General features: G+C 38.0%; 1 protein-coding gene and 1 long non-coding RNA gene across 2 annotated transcripts in view; one reads left to right on the top strand and one right to left on the bottom strand.

Moving 5' to 3' along the window:
• Nucleotides 1-25,995, bottom strand: part of DDX41 (DEAD-box helicase 41) — a 69,554-nt gene that overhangs the window by 1,099 nt on the left and 42,460 nt on the right. Inside the window, 4 exon segments of the mRNA XM_053717062.1 lie at nt 1,574-1,684; nt 1,771-1,842; nt 12,488-12,637; nt 13,870-13,966. Coding sequence (XP_053573037.1) covers nt 1,574-1,684; nt 1,771-1,842; nt 12,488-12,637; nt 13,870-13,966 — 430 coding nt within the window.
• The window catches only part of LOC128662976 (uncharacterized), a 101,590-nt gene that overhangs the window by 38,224 nt on the left and 37,371 nt on the right, over nt 1-25,995 (top strand). The window lies entirely within an intron of this gene.

Here is a 25,995-nt window from a genome sequence, read left to right as displayed (position 1 = left end):
ATACACCAACAATTTCTGGCTGCTTTTTAAAGGACCTTTATATTTAAAAAATGACATGCTCTAATTCCTGCTGCTGATTGGCTCACTGGCTGCTTAGAACCAGCAGCAGTATTTTAACTATATGTGTAACTCATTTGCAGTAGTTAAATACAGAGACTTGCAGGGTAGCTATTGCAAATATTACATGGTGTAACAAATTAGAGCATGTCATATTTGCACTATAATGGCACTTTAATTTTTGATCAGTCATTAAAGGGCCATGATCTTCAAATGTTGAAACACTTGAAAGTGATGCAGCATAGCTGTAAAAAGCCGACTAGTAAATATCACCTGAACATCTCTATGTAAAAAAGAAAGATATTTTACTTCAAAATGTCCTAAGTATTCACATCCGATTGTAAAGGACTTTAAGCAGCAAATCAGTGTGCCTGTCCCGGGGACCTTTCCCGGGACTTGCAAGGGAGTGCGCCCATTCATGCTGGATTTGTTTGATTAGCAGCATGGTTCCAATGCTTTGGTCAGAACCCCTGCAGCAGTTTTTTAATAAGCGTGTTTCCCATGTGAAGGATTTGTAGCAGCACATTTTGGTCCATTATAATAAAACCCACCACCCGCCTCCTTTAAAGGGGACATGAAACCCATTTTTTTCTTCTTCATTTCAGGATTCAGGCTGAGAATACAAATTAAACAACTTTCCAATTTACTTCAATGATCAATTTTTCTTCATTCTTTTGGTACCCTTTATTGAAGAAGCAGCAATGCACTACTGGGAGCTAGCTGAACAGATCAGTAAGCCAATGATAAGGGGTATATATGTGCAGCCACAAATCAGCAGCTAGCTTACCTAGCTCCTGAGCCTATCTAGGTAAGCTTTTCAAGAGATTTTTCCAAAAGAACAAAGCACACTAGATAATAAAAGTAAACTGGAAAGTTGTTTAAAATTATATGCTCTATATAAATCATAAAAGAAAAATCTTGGGTTTCATGTCTGTAACTATTCTAAACTAACATCTCAAGGTATTAAGTGAGAAATGTATGTACTAAAAAAAAGCCTTGTGCAACAAGTTAGGTATTTTATGACAGACAATAAAACATCTTGCTAGTCAAGTTTCAACAGGACAATTGCAAGGTAGCATACAAAATAAATTACTTGTTTATTCTTGCATTAAAGACTACATGAAAAGAACAACTAACACAATTGAGAAAAAAAGCACAACACATATTACAGATCATTTAAATTTACTTGCGTTAGCAAAAATGCTTCCACTAAAAGTTAGCACTTCCGATGATGACATTTATTGTGATCTACGCATACATACACGGCTTGTAGAGCCAGTGGTGGCACGTAGTATTCCTCAGAAATTATGCAAACTGAGCACAGCAAAAACTAATCAGTGACACAATTATGTCAACTTTTACAACAAGCATTTTTGCTACATGTATTGCAAAAATGCTTCTATTCAAAAGTGAAAATCATTCATGTGCATTTTATTTTTATGTCCGATTAAACACGTTCCATGTTAAACAAGGAGCGTCAGAATAACACGTGTAAATGTAATTTGGGGTGACTCACCTCCAATATCGAGCATGGTCTCATCACTGCTGTTGAGCACTTGAAGAACAGGGGGCACTTTCTGCTTTGCCTCGATGAGAAGAGCTTTTAGATCCATCAACACAGATTCATCTGTAAAACAGAAGATACGGTCAGCTCAAACAAGAAGCCATTTACAGATGTTGCCATCGATCTAAACCAGTTGTACATAAACCTACCGCATGCCTTGTTGATAAAAGTGGTTGCTATTCCAGTGTTACCTGATCTTCCAGTACGTCCAATTCTATGAACTGAAGGTACAAGAAAAAAAAAACAAAAAAAACATTGGTTTAAAGGACATTCAAATGTATTCGTTGCAACAAATTAAAAAATATATATATATATATATTTATTTTTTAAACAAACAAACAAAAAAGACAGTCTTCAAAATGGTGCATCCAAAAGAGGGTATTTTACAATGTATTACAGTTTATTTGTTACCCTTCTAAGCAATCTTGCAATCTGTTCCCAAGGGTGAAATATGAAAAATATTCACATCTTGTTGGTTTCTAATTCAAATGTAAGAACTTTAACTAAAAAGGGAACAGTAAAGTAAAGATTTTTTAATTAACGATTCAGACAGAGAATGCTATTTTACTCAACTTTCCAATTTACTTATCTAATCTTTATTCTGTTAGTATTCTTTGTTGACAAACACATTTAAGTAGTCTCAGAAGTAACAATGCACTACTGGGAGCTAGCTGGCTGCACACATATGCCTGTTGTCATTGGCTCACCCAATGTGTTTAGCTAACTCCCAGTAGTGCATTGCTGCTCCTTCAACAAAGGATACCAGGAAAATTAAGCCAATGTGATAACTGAAGCAAACTGAAAAGTTGTTTAAAATTGTATGTTCTAGTTTATGAAATAAGTATTGGGTTTTATGTCCTTTTCAACTTAACATGTTTGCAATTCAACTCTGTCCCTAATTTATCACAGCAAAGGCAGTATGATAAATCATTTTCAAGGGGTGTTCTTGGCTTGCAAAGCATAATATATTTTACTAACAAAATGAGTTTAAAATGCTTTTAAAGCATTTATTTAGCATACAGATCTTTTGTAATGATGTGAATATTTTCTGATGGATAACTAAAATGGACTTCAATATCCCTTTAATGGACTGCACTACAAAAAGCATTATAGGTAGCGTGGATAGTAAAAAAAATAATTGTGTAAAATATAATTTTGCATCCCTGTGGTTTATAAACAAGAGCCGTCTAGGAAAAAAAGGTTTTTAATTTTTGCCACGGATGTAGAATATCTGCAACCAATCACTGAGCAACAGTAGAGCCGCCAGAGTTTGCATGGGACAAAAATGAGAAAGCTGCTCACAGCAAGAGGCCCCAGTGGACCAAAGGCAAATAAGCACCCACAGGAGCAAAAACCAAGGATAGGAACAGACAAAGGCTGTGGCGGACATTTTCCAAAGTACAGACCTTAGTGAAGGACACCAAGGTACATTTGAAATTAAAAACATTTTATAGCGCTGGGTGTTATTATACTGATGCAGATACCACTGACTCTATAACCAGCCCTCCTCTGGCTATACCCATGTGCCAGTGTCACTACTGTATCATTATATAGTGCTGGGTGTTATTATACTGATGCAGATACCACTGACCCTATAACCAGCCCTCCTCTGGCTATACCCATGTGCCAGTGTCACTACTGTATCATTATATAGTGCTGGGTGTTATTATACTGATGCAGATACCACTGACCCTATAACCAGCCCTCCTCTGGCTATACCCATGTGCCAGTGTCACTACTGTATCATTATATAGTGCTGGGTGTTATTATACTGATGCAGATACCACTGACCCTATAACCAGCCCTCCTCTGGCTATACCCATGTGCCAGTGTCACTACTGTGTCTTTGTATAGAACTGGGTGTTATTATGCAGATACACATCCAGTATTTCACTCAGGCTTTATTTATTCCAGAACTTATCACCCAATATCGCTAGCAGTCTCTTGACAAGCCACTAACTTTATTCACACTACATATCTTTTTTTTTATTCCTATTATTTAATCATAAAGAAAAGATATACTAAGGTTGTGGCAGACACTGCAAGGTCTAGTCATGGACACCAGTGTCCGTGTACGGACACCTTGCCTATCCCTGGCATAAACACACTGGAGAGTATGAAGCATACAGAATGCTCTCCAGCCAATCACTACAGACAGTGAAAATAAATGCCCTAATCTAAACTACAGGAGAAACAAAATAAATAGTGAGATTACTATGGCGTTTTTCGTATGCATAATTAAACATTTTATGTGGAAGTTTAATGTTCCATTGATCTTTTATCATGCAACATCATGACCCTATAATAAACAATATAAAAATCTAACATAAGATATTTAAAATGTTTTGCTTTGATTTAAAATTAAAAAAAAAAAAGGAAAAAAACATTTATGTAAGAACTTACCTGATAAATTCATTTCTTTCATATTGGCAAGAGTCCATGAGCTAGTGATGTATGGAATATACAATCCTACCAGGAGGGGCAAAGTTTCCCAAACCTCAAAATGCCTATAAATACACCCCTCACCACACCCACAATTCAGTTTAACGAATAGCCAAGTAGTGGGGTGATAAAGAAAGAGTTAAAAAGAATCAACAAAGGAATTTGGAAATAATTGTGCTTTATACAAAAAAATCATAACCACCATAAAAAGGGTGGGCCTCATGGACTCTTGCCAATATGAAAGAAATTAATTTATCAGGTAAGTTCTTTCATAAATTATATTTTCTTTCAAGTAATTGGCAAGATTCCATGAGCCAGTGACGTATGGAATGGCAATACCCAAGAGGTGGAACTCCACGCAAGAGTCTCTAGAGAGGGAGGGATAAAAATAAAAACAGCCATTTCTTGCTGAAAAAAAATTATTCCACAACCCAAAATATAAGTTTATTCTCATGAATGAAAGGAAAAACTTAAAATATAAGCAGAAGAATCAAACTGAAACAGCTGCCTGAAGAACTTTTCTACCAAAAACTGCTTCCGAAGAAGCGAATACATTAAAACGGTAGAATTTAGTAAATGTATGCAAAGACCAAGTTGCTGCTTTGCAAATCTGATAAACTGAAGCTTCATTCTTAAAAGCCCACGAAGTGGAAACTGATCTAGTAGAATGAGCTGTAATTCTCTGAGGCGGGGCTTGACCCGACTCCAAATAAGCTTGATGAATCAAAAGCTTTAACCACAACGCCAAGGAAATAGCAGAAGCCTTCTGAACTTTCCTAGAACCAGAAAAGATAAATAGACTAGAAGTCTTCCTGAAATCTTTAGTAGCTTCAACATAATATGTCAAAGCATGTAAGGATTTCTCCAAAGAACTTTTAGGATTAGGACACAAGGAAGGGACAACAATTTCTCTATCAATGTTGTTAGAATTCACTGCCTTATCCTGATGAAAAATCAGAAAAGGAGATTCACAAGAAAGAGCAGATAATTCAGAAACTCTTCTAGCAGAAGAGATGGCCAAAAGGAATAACACTTCCCAAGAAAGTAGTTTAATGTCCAAATAATGCATAGGCTCAAATGGAGGAGCCTGTAAAGCCTTCAAAACCAAATTAAGACTCCAAGGAGGAGAGATTGATTTAATGACAGGCTTGATACGAACCAAAGCCTAAACCAAACAGTGAATATCAGGAAGCTTAGCAATCTTTCTGTGAAATAAAACAGAAAGAGCAGAGATTTGTCCCTTCAAGGAACTTGCAGACAAACACTTATACAAACCATCCTGAAGAAACAGTACAATTCTAGGAATTCTAAAAGAATGCCAGGAGAATTTATGAGAAGAACACCATGAAATATAAGTCTTCCAAACTCTATAATAAATCTTTCTAGAAACAGATTTACGAGTCTGTAACATAGTATTAATCACTGAGTCAGAGAAACCTCTATGACTAAGCACTAGGCGTTCAATTTCCATACCTTCAACTTTAATGATTTGAGATCCTGATGGAAAAACGGAACTTGAGGTAGAAGGTTCGGCCTTAATGGAAGTGGACAAGGTTGGCAACTAGACATCCGAACAAGATCCGCATACCAAAACCTGTGAGGCCATGCTGGAGCTACCAGCAACACAAAGATTGTTCCATGATGATTTTGGAGATCACTCTTGAAGAAGAACTAGAGGCAGGAAAATATAAGCAGGTTGGTAACACCAAGGAAGTGTCAACGCATCCACTGCTTCCGCCTGAAGTTTCCTGGACTTGGACAGGTACCTGGGAAGTTTCTGGTTTAGATGAGAAGCCATCAGATCTATTTCTGGAAGACCCCACATCTGACTCATGGACTATTGCCACTATGAAAGAAAGGAATTTATCAAATAAGTTCTTACATAAATTATGTTTTCTTTCATGTAAGTGGCAAGAGTCCATGAGGTAGTGACGTATGGGATATAATACCCAAGATGTGGAAATCCACAAGTCACTAGAGAGGGAGGGATAAAATAACCGCTAAATCCGTTGAGAAATTAAATCCAAAATATAAATAAGTTTTCTTAAATTTAAAAAAAAAAAAACAAATTACTGCTTTGCAAATTTAATCAACTGAAGCTTCATTCTTGACAACCCAAGAAGAGGCAACTGATCTAGTTTAATGAGCTGTAATTCTCCGAGGCGGAGACTGCCCCACCTTCAAATAAGTTTTGTGAAACAAAAGTTTCAATCAAAATGCCAGAGAAAGAGAAGCTTTCTGACCTTTCCTGGAGCCAGAAGAAATAACAAATAGACTAGATGTCTTTCTGAAATCTTAATTAACCTCAATATAAAATTTCAAAGCTCTTAACACATCCAAAGAATGAAAAAACCTTACAAGAGTATTCTTAGAATTCGGACACAAAGAAGGAACAACAAATTCCTTAATGAATGTGTTAGAATTCACAAATTTAGGCAAAAATGTAAATGAAGTCCGCGAAACAGCTTTATCTTGATGGAAAATAAGATAAAGAAAATCACAAAAGAGAGCAGACAATTCAGAAACTCTTCTGGCAGAAGAGATAGCCAAAAGTAATAAATAAATAATCAGAGATTGCATAGGCTCAAAAGTAGAAGCCTGAAAAAAAAAACTTCAAAACTAAGTTGAATCTCCAAGAAGGAGAAATAGATTAAATAACAGGTTTGATACAAATTAAAACCTGAACAAAAAAGTGAATATCAGGAACTTTACCAATCTTGAAATAAGACAGGAAGAGCAGAAATGTATCCTTCAAAGTATTTGCAGATAAACCCTTCTCCGAAACATCCGGAAGAAACTGTAAAATCCTAGGAACTCTGAAAAGTTGCCAAGAATAATTATGAGTGGAACACCATGAAATATAGGTTTTCCAAACACGCTAAAAATGTTTCCTTGAAACAAACTTACGAGCCTGTACCATAGTGCTAATTACGGAGTCAGAGAAACCTCTATGACTAAGTACTAAGCATTCAATTTCCATGCCTTCAAAATGTAGAGATTTGAGATCTTAATGGAAAAAACAGCCCTAGAGACAGAAGGTCTGGCCTTAAAGGAAGTGGCCAAGGCTGGCAACTGGACATCCGGACAAGATCCGCATATCAAAACCTGTGAGACCATGCTGGTGCTATCAGAAACACATGAGATTAAACCATTATGATCTTGAAGATTACCTTTGAAAGAAGAACCAGAGGCGGAAAAATATAAGCAGGTTGGTAAAAACCAAGGAACTGCTAAGGCATCCACCCACCATCTCCGCCTGAGGATCCCTGGACCTGAAAAGGTATCTGGAAAGCTTCTAGTTTAGACGAGAGGCCCTCAGATCTATTTCTGGAAGACCCCACATCTGTACAAGATGAAAAAAAAAAACGTCTGGATGGAGAGACCAATCCCACGGATATAAAGTCTGACAACTGAGATAATCCCCTTCCCAATTGTCTACACCTGGGATATGAATCGCAGAAATTAGACAAGAGTTGGATTCCGCCCAAGAAAGTATCCGAGATACTTCCTTCATAACTGAAGGACTGCATATGATGATTAACATATTCCACTGTTGTGATATTGTCTATACGCCTGAAGAGCCCTGAAAATAGCACAGAGTTCTAAAATATTGATTGGTAACCTCACCTCTTAAGGTTTCCAAACCCCTTGTGCTGTCAGAAACTCTCAGACAACTCCCCAACCTGAAAAACTTGAATCTGTTGAGAATACAGTCCAGGTAGGACAAACAAATGAGACCCCCTGAACAATAAGGTGATAGTCCAACCACCAAATCAGAGAGAATAGGAGTGTTGGGATTTAAGTATATCAGTTGTGATATCTGAAAATAATCCCTGCACCTTTTGGTGCAACATGCAAAGCTAGAGGCCTCAAACGAAAACGAGCAAAGAGGATCACAACCGATGTTGCAGTCATGAGACCTAAAACTTCCATGCACATAGCCACGGAAGGGAATAATAGAGACTGAAGGTTTAGACAAACTAAAATTAACTTCATTCGTCTATAGTCTGTCAGAGAAAGAATCATAGACACTAAATCTTATCTGAAAACCTAAATAGGTGACCCTTGTCTAAGGAATCAAGAAACGCTTTTGTAAATTGATCCTCCAACCATGTCTTTGAAGAAATCACACTAGTTGTTTCGAGTGAGATTCTGCTAAATGAAGATTTGAGCTAGTACCAAAATATTGTCCAAATAAGGAAACACCGCAATACCCTGCTCTCTGATTACAGATAGAACCATTGAAAAGAATCTCTGAGCTGTCACAAAGGCCAAACGGAAGAGCGACAAATTGGTAATGCTTATCTAGTAAAGAGAATCTCAGAAAACGATAGTGGTCTGAATGAATCAGAATGTGAAGATAAGTGTCCTATAAGTCTATTGTGGACATGAAGTGACCTTGCTGAACAAAAAGGCAGAATAGTCCTTAGTCACCATCTTGAAAGTTGGGACTCTCACAAAACGATTTAAACATTTCAGATGATTCAGAATTAGTCTGTACGAATCTTCTTTCTTTAGGACAATGAATACATTTGAATAGAAACCCAAACTCCGTTCCTGCAGAGGAACTGGAAGAATCACCCCTAGATCTGAAACACATTTCTGAAAAATCTGAGCTTTCACAGGGTTTGTTGTAACATTGGGAAAAAAAAATCTTCCCATGGGAGGTTTTATTCTGAAACGTATTCGATACCCCTGAGAAAACAATATTCTGAATCCACGGATTTTGAACAGAAACTGTCCAAATGTGTTGAAATAAATTAAATCTGCCCCCCCCCCACCAGTTGAACTGGTTTATGGGGTGCACCTTCATGCAATCTTAGGGGCTGAATTTAGTTTTATTTATAAGGCTTGGATATATTCAAATTCAGATTAGATCTATAATGAGAGCCAGAGGCCTTAGGGGAAGAAAAGAAAAAAAAAAACTATTGGGAGCTTCGATTTCTTATCTTGGGGCAGAAAAACCTCCCTTTCCCCCAGTAATAGTGGAGATAAAATCCAATAGAAAACCTAAAAAATTACTATCCTAAAATGATAAGATAGTAATCTTAAATTAGACACCATATCAGAGATTTAAGCAATAAAACTCTTTTAGTAAGAATGGCTAAAAACAAAGATTTAATATCAATTAAAATGACAAAATATAGCATCACAAATTAAATGATTAGCATGTAGAAGAACAATGCCTAGACAATTCAAGATCCGATAACTAAACTGTCCAACCAAAAAGTTGAAACCGCAGCATCAGCCATAGAAATGGCAGGTTTAAGAATACAGCCAATATGTAAATATGTTTCTCTAAGATTGGATACAAACTTCCTATCTAAAGGATCCTTAAAATAAGAAATATCTTCCATAGGATAGAAGTACGTTCTGCAAGAGTAGAAATAGCCCCACCTTAGGGACTTTTACCCAAAAACTCTAAATTAGCCACAGGTAAAGGATATAGTTTTTTAAACATAGAAGAAAGGTAAAAAGAAGCACTAAGTTTATTCCTTACTAAACATATGAGAGAGAGCATCTGGAATAAGAAAAACTTCAAGAGTAACCTCAGAAGCTTTAAAGGGACAGTATACTATAAAATTGTTTTTCCCTTAATGCGTTTCTAATTACTTTTTTTACCAGCTGCAGAGTATAAAATGTATGAGACTTGTTTTTTTAAGGCTTATTTGTGTATATGAATTAGCTAATTTTGTGTTTTGAAGCCACAACCTAATAAAATGGGTTGAGCTTGTAGGTATAATCAGATCTCATTACTTTATTACATTGTGTACATATACATGCTTCTTTATCTTATATCTGTCCATAAAACAATGACCAATACTTGGAGAGAACAATAGAAAATTAACATTTTATTACCTTATCTCTTGTAGAACCCACTGGGAGTGTAATTTCTTCTACTGTGTTAACACAACTTGGCCTCGAGACCAAAAACTTTCAGGATGGGTGGGGATACCACAGGCTTAACAAACTAATTCAAATGCCAATATAAGGGTAATGTAAATACTTGTTAACAATTTAATACACTCCAGCAGGTAAAGTGGATCATTGGGAACAAATTAAAGGGGAGAATATTTTTGAGTAAACTGTCCCTTTAAAAGCCAGAATTCAAACATTTGCTATTCTTGTTATCAAGATGACTAGATTCCTCAATACCCAAATACTTCCTTAAAGGGACAGTCAACACCAGAATTTTTGTTGTTTAAAAAGAAAGACAATCCCTTTATTACCCATTCCCCAGTTTTGCAAAACCAACACAGCTATATAAATACACGTTTTACCTCTGTGATTATCTTGTATCTAAGCCTCTGCAGACTGCCCCCTTATTTCTGTTCTTTTGACAGATTTACTTTTTAGCCAATCAGTGCTCACTCCGGGGTAACTTCACGTGCATGAGCTCAATGTTATCTATATGAAACACATGAACTAATGCCCTCTAGTGGTCAAAATGCATTCAGATTAGAGGAAGTCTTCAAGGTCTAAGAAATTAGCATATGAACCTCCTAGAATTAGCTTTCAACTAAGAAAAGCAAGAGAACAAACCAAATTGGTGATAATTTAAATAGGGAATGCAATTTTCAACAACTTTCCAATTTACTTTTATGAAAGTTTTTTTTGGACTTGACTGTCCCTTTAATAAAGGACGAATATATTCAATAGAAAGGTCGATTTATCAATATCAGTCTCTGAAGTAGGATCCTCCGAATCAGAGAAATCCTCAGCAGAAATACTTCAGTATGCCGTCGATCAATACAAACTTCATTAGACTTATGAGACGTTAGGAGAGATCTTTTACGTTAATTTGAAGGCGGAATAGCAGTCATAGCCTTCTCTATGGCTGTAGCAATATAATCCTTTATATCTACAAGGATATCATGTTAATTAGACTGTGAAGGTTTAACAGTAGATGTATTTGTACTATAGAAACATTATCAGTATGAAATATTATAACATAACAAGTTCCACATATTTGAGCTGAAATAAGATCAGCTAATTAACAATATACACACTTAGCTTTGGTAGAAATTGTGTACAGGCAGCTTGGTTCCTACAGAAACATCAGAGGCAGGATCAGTTTGAGACTTCTTGCATAATGTAACAAAAAAGAAAAAATAATATTTAAACAAAATATCCAATTTCCTAAAAATAGCAGTTTCAGGAATGGGAAAAATGCTTATGATAAATTTCTTATACAAAAGTAAAATCAAAAGCAAGCAACCTAGCCCTCTATGAATCAAATGAGAGCAGAGAGCAAAAGAGGGAGAGAGCCTTAATATAACAAATTTAGGCTCCAAGAATGGAGTAAATTAAATGACGCAACTCCCGTAATAACAGGCGCAACTTTGCGCCAAAAAAACTTTGAAACAAGAAAGTCGCAAAAAATTACGTAACTCGCGTCACGGCAGACGCTACTTTGCGCCAAATTGTTTTTGCACCAAAAATGTTGCAATAAAAAGTAACATTCTGCACCATTGCGAGCCTAAGCCTGCGAACATTTTTGAAAAAAAAAAAAACAGACTCCAAGTTACAACTAACCGGAACCACAGATAAGCCTAAAAACTCCCATAAACATAAATTTCCGAGTTAAAACTGTTAGACTGCAGAGGGAAATACACAGACCTGACTCATGTCAAATATATACAATATACATTTAAAACTGTATAATATAAAGTGCCCAACATAGCTGAGAGAGTCTTAAAAAATTATATATACTTCCCAGAAGACACCCATCCACATATAGCAGACAGCCATACCAGTAGTGAAACATATCAGCAGAGGTAATGGTAGAGGAGTATAATGTTGATCTGTAAAGGGAGGCAGCAGATGAATCTCTGCGACCGATTACAGAGAGCCTTAGCACAGATTTCCCATAGGTAAAAACATGGCATCGTTAGGCAATACTCCCATCACATCCCTCAGACAAACACTGTACTTTGAGAGGAACTGGGCTTCAATATGCTTAGAAGCGCCTATCACAGAAGAAAAGCAAGCACAACTTGCTTCACCACCTCCATGAGAGGCAACGTTTGTAAAACTAAGGTAAGGTAGGTGTGAGGTGAGAGGTGTATTTATAGGCATTTTAGGTTTGGGAAACTTTGCCCCCTCCTGGTAGGAATGTATATCCCATACGTCACTAGCTCATGGACTCTTGCCACTTACTTGAAAGAAAACAAATTTTTTTACATTTTTTTTAATTAATTCTTTTGTTAAGCCTACATTTTCCATTTGTCATTGAAAAACAGGTTTCCTTATTTTACTGGCACATTTTTATCCAGACATTGGGCTCCACTAAATACAAGTTTACTAAATTTCCAATTGTCTTTAAAAGTAAAATACTACCATAGCTTACAGAGCACCTTATATTGATTACACAATATTAAAACTACTGTAGGAATTACAAATAGTGACGTGTTCCACACTCACCGTAGTTCTCAATCTCTTCAGGCATATCATAGTTAACTACATGCTGGATAGCAGGAAAGTCCAGACCTTTGGATGCAACGTCTGTAGCGACCAAAACATCCTTCTTTTCTTCCCTGAAAGCTTCTATTGCTTTAGTTCTTTCCTCTTGGTCTGAAGGTATCAAATAGAAATGTAGTGTCAGACCGGCACTATGTAACAGGTAAGCAGATAGTACATTCAGAAACAAATAACACCTGAAGTTAAAATGAGTGCCTTATTTGATGCTAAACCTTTTAGGACCCTTGAAAATAAAATGGCTTACTAAGGCCTTAGAAACAATAGATATCATTATATTTACCGAGTAAATACAGAGCTGTATACATTATACTACAGTGTTAGCCTGACAGTTATTTACAGTAACTAGAAGCATTCTGCATTAATGTGTTCTTCTGACTGGTTAAAGAAATGTTAAAGTGAAATTAGTGAATGTGCTTGACTGGAGGATGGACTTCATGACCAGGAACAGCAGAAGACAATGCAACTATGGCATACTGGATAAGAGTGTAGATAAGAAGTATCAAGCTTCAAGGAACATGAAACCCAAAATTTGTCAGTCTTGATTCTAGAGTTTCCAATTTTCTTCTATTATCAAATTTGTGTCGTTCTCATGTTATTCTTTGTAGAATAGCGTGCGCATGTCTGTAGCATTACATGACAGAAAATAGGTAGGTAGCGTGCACATGTCTGTAGCATTACATGACAGGAAATAGTGCTGCCATCTTGCTAATGTATAGCATTGTTGCAAAACTGCTGCCACGTAGTGCTTCAAACAAATGCACACTCCTGAACTTACCTTCCGGTAACAAGAAAACAAAGATGATTTAATAATAGAAGTAAATTGGAAAGTTGTTTAAGTTATATCCAAATCATGAAAGAAACATTTTGGATTTTACCTCTCTTTAAAGAGCGTCGTTTATTTATGCCTCATTTTAATCGTTTTTAAATTTGAGCTCTCACTTCTCCAATCTACAGTTACTCCAACTCCAGAATGCACTGCTTCTCGGTCAACACTGATCTAGTAATTATAAAACGTTCCTACCGAGCATGTGCAAGAAATCACAGACTATACGTATATGCATTTGTGATTGGCTGATGGCTGTCACATGATACAGGACGAGTGGAAATAGTCTAAACTTCAAATAAGTAGTAGATTTTTTTTTCTGACAAATTTCAAAGTTTTCTCTAGGTGCATTTTTGATTTATGCAAATCTACTGTATTTACTTGTCCTTTAATTCAATTCACTAGCTCAGCGAAGAGACACAAATGTCAGTGTAGTCCCTTTTATGAAAAGGCTGTTCATCTCTGGAGAAATGGTCTTTATGGGACCTTGCAGGACTCTTACCCTTTCCTCCATGAATAGCCACTGCCTCCACACCTTTGAGTAACAAATACTCATGTATAGCATCGACATCTGCTTTCTTCTCAGCAAAAATCAGGACCTGAAAAGGAAAAAAAATGTATACTGATAGAGTCAACAGGCAAAAGGAGAACAAATGTGTCTATGAACCTCACTGTGTGTTTTATTAGTTAAACAAACTTCTGTAATTTAATCACATGGAATATAGAATAAAAGCAGAAAATGTATAAAGCATAATATAGTGCACAGTTATTAAAGAGAAAAAAGCAAAAATATATAGTTGATACAGATCTCTCCCTATGTGTGTGTGAGTGAGATACCCTTTATCCAAACTGCTTGAGACCAGAAAGGTTTTGGATTTCTGAATACTTTGTACATTTGCGACTGTAAAATGGGACAGCTTGGAAAGGGGATGGGACCAGGTGTGAACAACAATATCTTGGAACATTTAGGTAATATTTACATGTCATAATACACCTTATATACAAGCAACCTAAAGGTAGTTTTATATAATTTGTAATTACTTTTGTACACATAGAACCATCAGAAAGATAGTACAGCACTGTAATCAGAAAAGTAATAGTTGTTGCTTTAATAAACATAGACTAGCATTTTAGAACACAAATAAATCAAAGATGCAGGCTCTACTATAACTGGTGGAGAAAAATGTTAATTTGTAAACATTAAAAAAAAAAAAAATATTAATGAAAAAGTGTGGATTGTTGAATTCCGGATCTGGGGATTTATACATACATATGGAAAAAAAAAAAAAAAAAGTAGGATAGGAACACAAGGAAGGAACAGCAATCTCCTGATTAATGTTACAAGCAGAAAACTATCCTTAAGACGAATCCCAGCTTAGTACAAAAAAACTACCTTATCAGACTGAAAAATAAGGTAAGGGAACTCATACTGTAATGCTGAGAACTCTGATACTCTGGGAGTAGAATAAATATTATTATTATTATCATTTATTTGTATAGCGCCGCCAAATTCCGTAGCGCTGGAAACCAGTTATAAAACTTTCCAAGATAACGACTTAATATCCAAGGAATGCAGAGGCTCAAAAAGAGCCCTTCGAAAACCTTAAGAATTAAGGTCAAAACTCCACGAAGGAGAAAACGGTCTTGAATACAGCTCTGATCCTGATCACGGCCTGATAAAATGATTGAACATCTGCGAGACGTTTGTGAAACAAAATAGATAAGACAGATTTTTGCCCCTTAAGGAACTTAAGAATAATTCTTTCTCCAAACCCTCTTGGAGAAAAGATACAATTCTAGGAATCCAAACTCTACTCCATTAGTAGCCCCTGGACTCACACCAATACAGATATGTACGTCATATCCTAAGGTAAATCATACTAGTTACAGATTTACAAGCCTGAATCATGGTCACAATGACCAAAACAGAAAAACCTTGCTTGGATAAAATCAAGCCTTTAATCGCCAAGCAATCGGCTTCAGAGAAACTAGATGAAGGAAAAGAAACGGCCCTTGAACTAGAAGGTCCTTTCTCAACGGAAGTCTCCAAGGTTGTAGAGACGACCTTTCCACCAGATCCGCATACTAAATCCTGCAAGGTCAAGCCGGAGCAGTGAGGATCACTGATGCCCTCTCCTGTTTGATTTGCGCAATGAACCGAGGAAAAAAAGGCAATATGAAAGAAATTAATTTATCAGGTAAATTCTTACATAAATTATGTTTTTTGCTGCCTGTAGGAGGCCCACTTCCCAGGAGTGGACATCTGGGATCGAGGGTCAGGGACCCCAAGGCGGAAATGATGGATGTCTTGGTGGTCCATTGGACCTTTAGCCTAGCATACCTATTTCCTCCGTTTGCCTTTTTTTCCTCTGGTCATTGCGCACAAACGGAGGAAATAGGTATGCTAGGCTAAAGGTCCAATGGACCACCAAGACATCCATCATTTCCGCCTTGGGGTCCCTGACCCTCGATCCCAGATGTCCACTCCTGGGACGTGGGCTGTCTACAGGCAGCAAAAAACATAATTTATGTAAGAATTTACCTGATAAATTAATTTATTTCATATTGGCAAGAGTGCATGAGCTAGTGACGTATGGAATATACAATCCTACCAGGAGGTGCAAAGTTTCCCAAACCTCAAAATGCCTATAAATACACCCCTCACCACACCCACAATTCAGTTTAATGAATAGCCAAGTAGTGGGGTGATAAAGAAAGGAGTAAAAAGCATCAACAAAGGAATCTGGAAATAATTGTGCTTTATTAAAAAAAAAAAAAAAAAAAAAAACATAACCACCATAAAAAGGGTGGGCCTCATGCCAATATGAAAGAAATTAATTTATCAAGTTCTTATATAAATTATGTTTTCTTTCATGTAATTGGCAAGAGTCCATAAGCTAGTGACGTATGGGATATCAAATATCCAAGATGTGGAACTTCATGCAAGAGTCACTAGAGAGAGGGAGGGATAAAAATACAACAGCCATATGCTGAAAAATTAATCCACAACCCAAAATATAAGTTATTCTCATGAAGAAAAGAAAAACTTAAAACATCAGCAGAAGAATCAAACTGAAACAGCTGCCTAAAGAACTTTTCTACCTAAAACTGCTCCTTAAGAAGCAAATACATCAAAACGGTAGAATTTAGTAAATGTAAGCAAAGAGGACCAAGTTGCTGCTTTGCAAATCTGATCAACTGAAGCTTCATTCTTAAAAGTCCACGAAGTGGAGACTGATCTAGTAGAATGAGCTGTAATTCTCTGAGGCGGGGCCTGACCCGACTCTAAATAAGCTTGATGAATTAAAAGCTTTAATCAAGAAGCCAAGGAAATAGCAGAAGCCATCTGACCTTTCCTAGAACCAGAGAATATAACAAATAGACTAGAAGTCTTTCTGAAATCTTTAGTAGCTTCAACATAATATTTCAAAGCTTTCACCACATCCAAAGAATGTAAGGATTTTCCAAAGAATTCTTAGGATTAGGACACAAGGAAGGGACAACAATTTCTCTACTAATGTTGTTAGAATTCACAACCTTAGGTAAAAACTTAAATGAAGTCCGCAAAACCGCCTTATCCTGATGAAAAATCAGAAAAGGAGATTCACAAGAAAGAGCAGAAAGCTCAGAAACTCTTCTAGCAGAAGAGATGGCCAAAAGGAACAACACTTTCCAAGAAAGTAGTTTAATGTCCAAAGAATGTATAGGTTCAAATGGAGGAGCCTGTAACGCGCTCAAAACCAAATTAAGACTCCAAGGAGGAGAAATTGATATAATGACAGGCTTGATATGGACCAAATCCTGTACAAAACAGTGAATATCAGGAAGCTTAGCAATCTTTCTATGAAATAAAACAGAAAGAGCAGAGATTTGTCCCTTCAAGGAACTTGCAGACAAACCCTTATCCAAACCATCCTGAAGAAACTAAAATTCTAGGAATTCTAAAAGAATGCCAAGAGAATTTATGAGAAGATCACCATGAAATGTAAGTCTTCCAAACTCGATAATAAATCTTCCTAGAGACAGATTTACGAGCTTGTAACATAGTATTAATTACCGAGTCAGAGAAACCTCTATGACTTAGCACTAAGCGTTCAATTTCCATACCTTCAAATTTAATGATTTGAGATCCTGATGGAAAAACGGACCTTGAGACAGTAGGTCCGGCCTTAACGGAAGTGGCCAAGGTTGGCAACTGGACATCCGAACAAGATCCGCATACCAAAACCTGTGGGGCCATGCTGGAACCATCAGCAACACAAATGATTGTTCCATGATGATTTTGGAGATCACTCTTGGAAGAAGAACTAGAGGCGAGAAGATATAAGCAGGTTGATAACACCAAGGAAATGTGTGCTCATCCACTGCTTCCGCCTGAGAATCCCTTGACATGGACAGGTATCTGGGAAGTTTCTTGTTTAGATGAGAAGCCATCAGATCTTTTTCTGGAAGACCCCACATCTGAACAATCTGAGAAAACACATCCGGATGGAGAGACCACTCCCCTGGATGAAAAGTCTGACGGCTGAGATAATCTGCCTCCCAATTGTCCACACCTGGGATATAAACCGCAGATATTAGACAGGAGCTGGATTCCGCCCAAACAAGTATCCGAGATACTTCTTTCATAGTTTGGGGACTGTGAGTCCCACCCTGATGATTGACATATGCCACCGTTGTAATATTGTCTGTCTGAAAACAAATGAACGGTTCTCTCTTCAACAGAGGCCAAAACTGAAGAGCTCTGAGAATTGCACGGAGTTCTAAAATATTGATTGGTAATCTCGCCTCTTGAGATTTCCAAACCCCTTGTGCTGTCAGAGATCCCCAGACAGCTCCCCAACCTGAAAGACTTGCATCTGATCACAGCCCAGGTTGGCCAAACAAAAGAGGCCCCTTGAACTAAACGCTGGTGATTTAACCACCATGTCAGAGAGTATCGAACATTGGGATTTAAGGATATTTAAGGATATTAATTGTGATATCTTTGAATAATCCCGGCACCATTGATTCAGCATACAAAGCTGGAGAGGTCTCATGTGAAAACGAGCAAACGGAATTGCGTCCGATGCTGCAGTCATGAGGCCTAAAACTTCCATGCACATAGCCACTGAAGGGAATGACTGAGACTGAAGGTGCAGACATGCTGCAACCAATTTCAAACGTCTCTTGTCTGTTAGAGACAGAGTCATGGACACTGAATCTATCTGGAAACCTAAAAAGGTGACCCTTGTCTGAGGAATCAAGAAACATTTTGGTAAATTGATCCTCCAACCATGTTTTCGAAGAAACAACACTAGTTGATTTGTGTGAGATTCTGCAGTTCGTAAAAACTGAGCCAGTACCAAGATATCGTCCAAATAAGGAAACACCGCAATACCCTGTTCTCTGATTACAGAGAGTAGGGCACCCAGAACCTTTGAAAAGATTCTTGGAGCTGTTGCTAGGCCAAATGGAAGAGCAACAAATTGGTTCCTGAGAGAATCTCAGGAACTGATAATGTTCTGGATGAATCGGAATATGAAGGTAAGCATCCTGCAAGTCTATTGTAGACATATAATGTCCTTGCTGAAAAAAAAACACAGAATAGTCCTTATAGTCAACCATCTTGAAAGTTGGAACTCTTACATAACCATTCAAAATTTTCAGATCCATAACTGGTCTGAATGAATTTTCTTTCTTTGGGACAATGAATAGATTTGAATAAAACCCCAGACCTTGTTCCTGAAAAGGAATGGGCATGATTACCCCTGAAACCTCCAGGTCTGAAACACACTTTAGGAAAGCCTGAACTTTTACTGGATTTACTGGGATGCGTGAGAAAAAAATCCTTATAGGTGGTCTTACTCTGAATCCTATTCAGTACCCCTGAGAGACAATGCTCTGAATCCATTGATTTTGGACAGAATTTGCCCAAACATCCTTGAAAAACCTTAATCTGCCCCCTACCAGCTGAGCTGGAATGAGGGCCGCACCTTCGTGTGGACTTAGGGGCTGACTTTGGTTTCTTAAAATGCTTAAATTTATTCCAATTTGAGGAAGGCTTCCAATTGGAAACAGTTTCCTTGGGGGAAGGATTAGGTTTTTGTTCCTTATTTTGACGAAAGGAACGAAAACAATTAGAAGCCTTAGATTTACCCTTAGTTTTTTTTATCCTGAGGCAAAAAAAAAACTCCCTTCCCCCAGTAACAGTTGAAATAATAGAATCCAACTGAGAACCAAATAAATTATTACCTTGGAAAGAAAGAGATAGTAATCTAGACTTAGATGTCATATTAGCATTCCAAGATTTAAGCCACAAAGCTCTCTAGCTAAAATAGCTAAAGACATGGATCTAACATCAATTTTGATAATATCAAAAATTGCATCACAAATAAAATGATTAGCATGTTGAAGTAAACGAACAATGCTATAAAAGTCAGAATCCAATTATTGTTGCGCTAAATTCTCCAACCAAAAAGTTGAAGCAGCTGCAACATCAGCCAAAGAAATTACAGGCCTAAGAAGATGACCTGAATATAAATAGGCTTTCCATAGATAAGATTCAAGCTTTCTATCTAAAGGATCTTTAAAGGAAGTACTAACTTCCATAGGAATAGTGGTACGTTTAGAAATAGTAGAAATAGCTCCATCAACTTTGGGGATCTTTTCCCAAAACTCTATTGAAATTGCTGGTAAAGGATACAATTTTTTAAACCTTGCAGAAGGATTAAAAGGAGTGCCCGCTTATTCCATTCCTTAGAAATCATATCAGAAATAGAATCAGGAATAGGAAAACCTCTGGAGTAACCACAGGAGGTTTAAAAACAGAATTTAAATGTTTACTGGTTTTAATATCAAGAGGACTAGCTTCCTCAATATCCAAAGTAATTAACACTTCTTTTAACAAAGAACGAATATACTCCATTTTAAATAAATAAGTAGATTTGTCAGTGTCAATATCTGAGGAAGGATCTTCTGAATCAGACAGATCCTCATCAGAGGTGGATAATTCATTATGTTGTCGGACATTTGAAATTTCATCAACTCTGAGAAGTTTTAAAAGACCTCTTACGCTTATTAGAAGGCGGAAATGCTGACAAAGCCTTCTGAATAGAATCAGTAACAAATTCTTTAAAATTCATAGGTATATCATGTACATTAGAAGTTGAAGGAACTGCAACCGGCAATGTTCTATTACTGATGGACACACTATCTGCATGTAAAAGTTCATCATGGCAACTAATACAAATGACATAAGGAGATATAATCTCCACAATTTTATAACAAATGCACTTAGCTTTGGTAGAACTGATGTCAGGCAGCAAAGTTCCAACAGATACTTCTGAGGCAGGATCAGATTGAGACATCTTGCAGAATGTAAAAGAAAAAAACAGAATTTATGCTTACCTGATAAATTACTTTCTCCAACGGTGTGTCCGGTCCACGGCGTCATCCTTACTTGTGGGATATTCTCTTCCCCAACAGGAAATGGCAAAGAGCCCAGCAAAGCTGGTCACATGATCCCTCCTAGGCTCCGCCTACCCCAGTCATTCGACCGACGTACAGGAGGAAATATGCATAGGAGAAACCATATGATACCGTGGTGACTGCAGTTAGAGAAAATAATTCATCAGACCTGATTAAAAAACCAGGGCGGGCCGTGGACCGGACACACCGTTGGAGAAAGTAATTTATCAGGTAAGCATAAATTCTGTTTTCTCCAACATAGGTGTGTCCGGTCCACGGCGTCATCCTTACTTGTGGGAACCAATACCAAAGCTTTAGGACACGGATGAAGGGAGGGAGCAAATCAGGTCACCTAAATGGAAGGCACCACGGCTTGCAAAACCTTTCTCCCAAAAATAGCCTCTGAAGAAGCAAAAGTATCAAATTTGTAAAATTTGGCAAAAGTGTGCAGTGAAGACCAAGTCGCTGCCTTACATATCTGGTCAACAGAAGCCTCGTTCTTGAAGGCCCATGTGGAAGCCACAGCCCTAGTGGAATGAGCTGTGATTCTTTCAGGAGGCTGCCGTCCGGCAGTCTCATAAGCCAATCGGATAATGCTTTTAAGCCAAAAAGAAAGAGAGGTAGAAGTTGCTTTTTCACCTCTCCTTTTACCAGAATAAACAACAAACAAAGAAGATGTTTGTCTGAAATCTTTAGTGGCCTCTAAATAGAATTTTAGAGCACGGACTACGTCCAAATTGTGTAACAAACGTTCCTTCTTTGAAACTGGATTCGGACACAAAGAAGGTACAACTATCTCCTGGTTAATATTTTTGTTGGAAACAACTTTCGGAAGAAAACCAGGCTTAGTACGCAAAACCACCTTATCTGGATGGAACACCAGATAGGGCGGAGAACACTGCAGAGCAGATAAAGTAAAACAGATAAAGCAGAGATCTGTCCCTTCAGAGAACTTGCAGATAATCCTTTCTCCAAACCTTCTTGTAGAAAGGATAGAATCTTAGGAATTTTTATCTTGTTCCATGGGAATCCTTTAGATTCACACCAACAGATATATTTTTTCCATATCTTATGGTAAATTTTTCTAGTTACAGGCTTTCTAGCCTGAATCAGAGTATCTATTACAGAATCTGAAAACCCACGCTTTGATAAAATCAAGCGTTCAATCTCCAAGCAGTCAGTTGGAGGGAAACCAGATTCGGATGTACAAATGGACCTTGAACAAGAAGGTCCTGTCTCAAAGGTAGCTTCCATGGTGGAGCCGATGACATATTCACCAGGTCTGCATACCAAGTCCTGCGTGGCCACACAGGAGCTATCAAGATCACCGAAGCCCTCTCCTGATTGATCCTGGCTACCAGCCTGGGAATGAGAGGAAACGGTGGGAATACATAAGCTAGGTTGAAGGTCCAAGGTGCTACTAGTGCATCTACTAGAGTCGCCTTGGGATCCCTGGATCTGGACCCGTAACAAGGAACCTTGAAGTTCTGACGAGAGGCCATCAGATCCATGTCTAGAATGCCCCATAATCGAGTTATTTGTGCAAAGATTTCCGGATGGAGTTCCCACTCCCCCGGATGGAATGTCTGACGACTCAGAAAATCCGCTTCCCAATTTTCCACTCCTGGGATGTGGATTGCAGACAAGTGGCAGGAGTGATCCTCCGCCCATTGAATTATTTAAACACCAAAAAACTCTTAGCCATCTCCGTGGAGATGTTGCCTGTGCAACGGCAAAGAGAATGACTGGGGTAGGCGGAGCCTAGGAGGGATCATGTGACCAGCTTTGCTGGGCTCTTTGCCATTTCCTGTTGGGGAAGAGAATATCCCACAAGTAAGGATGACGCCGTGGACCGGACACACCTATGTTGGAGAAAACAACATATAAAGCAAAATTATCAATTTCCTTATATGACAGTTTCAGGAATGGGAAAAAAAAAGTAAATAGCATAGCCCTCTGACATAGAAAATGGCAAGAGGCAAACAGCAATGGGGCAAATAAATGAAAAAGTTTGGCGCCAAGTATGACGCACAACATAACTTAAAAAAATTTTTTGACGCCAACCATGTCCGGAAATGACACACTCGCGTCACTAAAGACGCAACCCTGTGTGAAACCTTTGCGTCAATTACGACGCCGGAAATGACAAACTTGCGTCAACGGATGACGCAATAAAGTGTAGCATTTGACGCACCCGCGAGCCTAAGTCAGGCCGCAATTTGAAACAAAGTAGTCAATTGAAAAACAGACTAAACCCAAGGTAAGAAAAAAATATTTCTTAATATTAACTTTCCCAAAATATGAAACTGACAATCTGCAAAAGGAAATACATGAACATGACTCATGGCAAATATAAGTACAATACATATATTTAGAACTTTACATAAATGCATAAAGTGCCAAAACCATAGCTGAGGTGTCTTAAGTAATAAAAACATACTTACCCAAAGACACCCATCTATATATAGCAGATAGCCAAACCAGTACTGAAACAGTTATCAGTAGAGGTAATGGTATATGAGAGTATATCGTCGATCTGAAAAGGGAGGTAGGAGATGAATCTCTACGACCGGTAACAGAGAACCTATGAAAAAGACCCCGTTCGGAAAATCATTGCATCCAATAGGTGTTATTCTCTCCACGTCCCTCTGACATTCGCTGTACTCTGAGAGGAATCAGGCTTCAAAATGCTGAGAAGCGCATGTCAATTAAGCAATTAAGCACAAACTTAATTCACCACCTCCATAGGAGGCAAAGTTTGTAAAACTGAATTGTGGGTGTGGTGAGGGGTGTATTTATAAGCATTTTGAGGTTTGGGAAACTTTGCCAGTCCTGGTAGGATTGTATATCCCATACGTCACTAGCTCATGCACTCTTGCCAATTACATGAAAGAAATGGGCTTCCGCTCAATTAATTATTTTGGTTCTCCGTCATCGCTAAAGAACTCGTTCCTACCCGATGATTGACGAAAGCCACTGAAGTCATATTGATTGTTCAGATCTGATAAACTCAACCGAGGCTAACTGGGGCCAGGCCAGAAGAGCATTGAAAAGCACTCTTAGCTCCAGAATATTTATAGGCAGAACAGACTCTGACTGAGTCCAAACTCCCTGGCCCTTAGGGAGCCCCAGACTGCTCCCCACCCTAGAAGACTGGCATCTGTTGTCACAAACACCCAGGAAGGACTGTGAAAACAGTTTCCCTGAAAGAGATGATCCAGAAACAATCATTGAAGAGAATCCCTTGTCTCCTGTTCCAATAGAATTTGAGGAGACAAATCCGCATCATCTCCATTCCATTGCCTGAACATGCTTACATGCAGAGATTAGAAGTGAAACTGAGTAAACAGAATCATGTCTATTGTCTTCACCATAAGCCCTATTACCTCCATGCACTGAGTCACTGATGGCCTAGGAGCGGACTGAAGGACTAGACAAGTATAGATAATTTGAATTCCTGATTTTTGTCGGAAAAATATTCATTGATAGGGAATCTATTATGGTCCCCAAAAGAGCTACATTCGAAATTGGAACTAGGGGACTCTTATCTAAAATTATCTTCCACCCGTGAATCGCAGGAAAAATAGTACTATGTCCAAATGAATTCTTGCTTGTTGTAAAAATAGCGCCTGGACTAGGATGATGTCAGATAGGGCGCTATTGTCTATAATCTTGAAGCAGAAACCTGCCCCTGAGAGGAAAGTCTGGAACTCTACATTGTCTCCCTGTGACACAATGTACACCACCCAGGGATCATGACAAAACCTGATTGAAAAAGGAGAACCTGCCCCCTTACGGATCGGTGCACACCCCTCCAGCTGTCTTAGATTCAACAGCAGGCTTCTCTGACTATTTTCCCCTATCCTAAGCCAGATAGGGACTCCAGAAAGGCTTAAACTGATTCCACATGGAAAAAGGAGAGGAAGGATTTTCCTAGAATCTCGAAAGGAACAAAATCATCTCATACTTCCTTTACGCTATTCTGTATTTAAAGGAGTCTACTAATTTAAAAAACCCTTCTCCTATCCCTGCGAGAGGGGTTTCTGTCCAATAGAAACAGACAAAGCATCAATCAGTACGCTGCCGCACTGGAAACAGCAGCCATACCAACCGCAGGTTGACAAAGTAAACCCTCTAACTTCTAACCATAGGGTCCTTCACCTGCATAGAGTCCTTAAGGAACTACTATCCTCCATACGACTAGCCTCTCCTTGGTTAGTGTGGAATTTCTCAGTCCCCCCCGAGTATCGTCTTCCCTCTAAATTAAAGAGAAAAAAGGGGTTAACTCTAAAGCCCTGTCAGGTACAGGAAATACTTCCACCATGAAGGGCACATCACAATATTAGAATAACCTACTGGTGACGGGGTCGTCCAGAGTAGGGAAAACCTCCTCTAAGTAGCAAATGGAGGTATTCAAACTAAAACAGAAGGAAAATAAACTTAGGATCAGATAAAGGAATTACCTCATCAGAGACTGAGGATTCCTTATGCGATACTACCGAAGTATCTTCCTTACAGGAAAGAAATATTCAGAATAGCTATGACTAAATCAATAACACGATTATGAGAGAAAAATGTCCTCTTGCACTTTTTCCCTAGAGTGTGGGAAAAAAAGATCATGTATTAAATACAAGATAACTCCAGGAGGAGTAAAAGAGGAAACGCAGAGCACTGCATGTGGGCTATAATTTTTTAGGAAAAATTTGCTGCATATCTTGATCATTGTCACTAGACTCCTAGGCAGCATGCACCTTAGAAAGGAGTAGGTTAGAACAAGACAATCTTTAACAAATTAAAGATCTCTCAATAAAAGAGAAATAGAAGAGGATTGGTAGTACCACAATGGTATCCAATCATAAAACAAGAGACCCCTAAGCAGGGCCTCTTGATCCATCCTGTCACAAAGGATGAATTACACAAGTAAAGAGCTGGAATTCTTTGACAAAAGGTAACACATAAAAAAAAGTTACCGTCTCATTAAAATTGTAAAAAGTAACTTTTTTTTTATTTTATTTTTGTGTGGAGAAGTAAGATAACTGAGAACACAAACATTGTAGACCCTATCTACACCTCAGTTCAAATTTACTGAGTTGCCATCTGGTCATCAGACCTAATGCATTCCAAACTGTTTATTTTTTGAAAGACAACTTTAAATAAACATTACTTTGTTTACAGATAT

The sequence above is a fragment of the Bombina bombina genome, chromosome 6 (genome assembly GCF_027579735.1).
Source record: "Bombina bombina isolate aBomBom1 chromosome 6, aBomBom1.pri, whole genome shotgun sequence".
Classification (NCBI taxonomy): Eukaryota; Metazoa; Chordata; class Amphibia; order Anura; family Bombinatoridae; genus Bombina; species Bombina bombina.
Note: the sequence above shows the minus strand (reverse complement) of the source record. Positions and strands in the feature narration are given on the sequence as shown.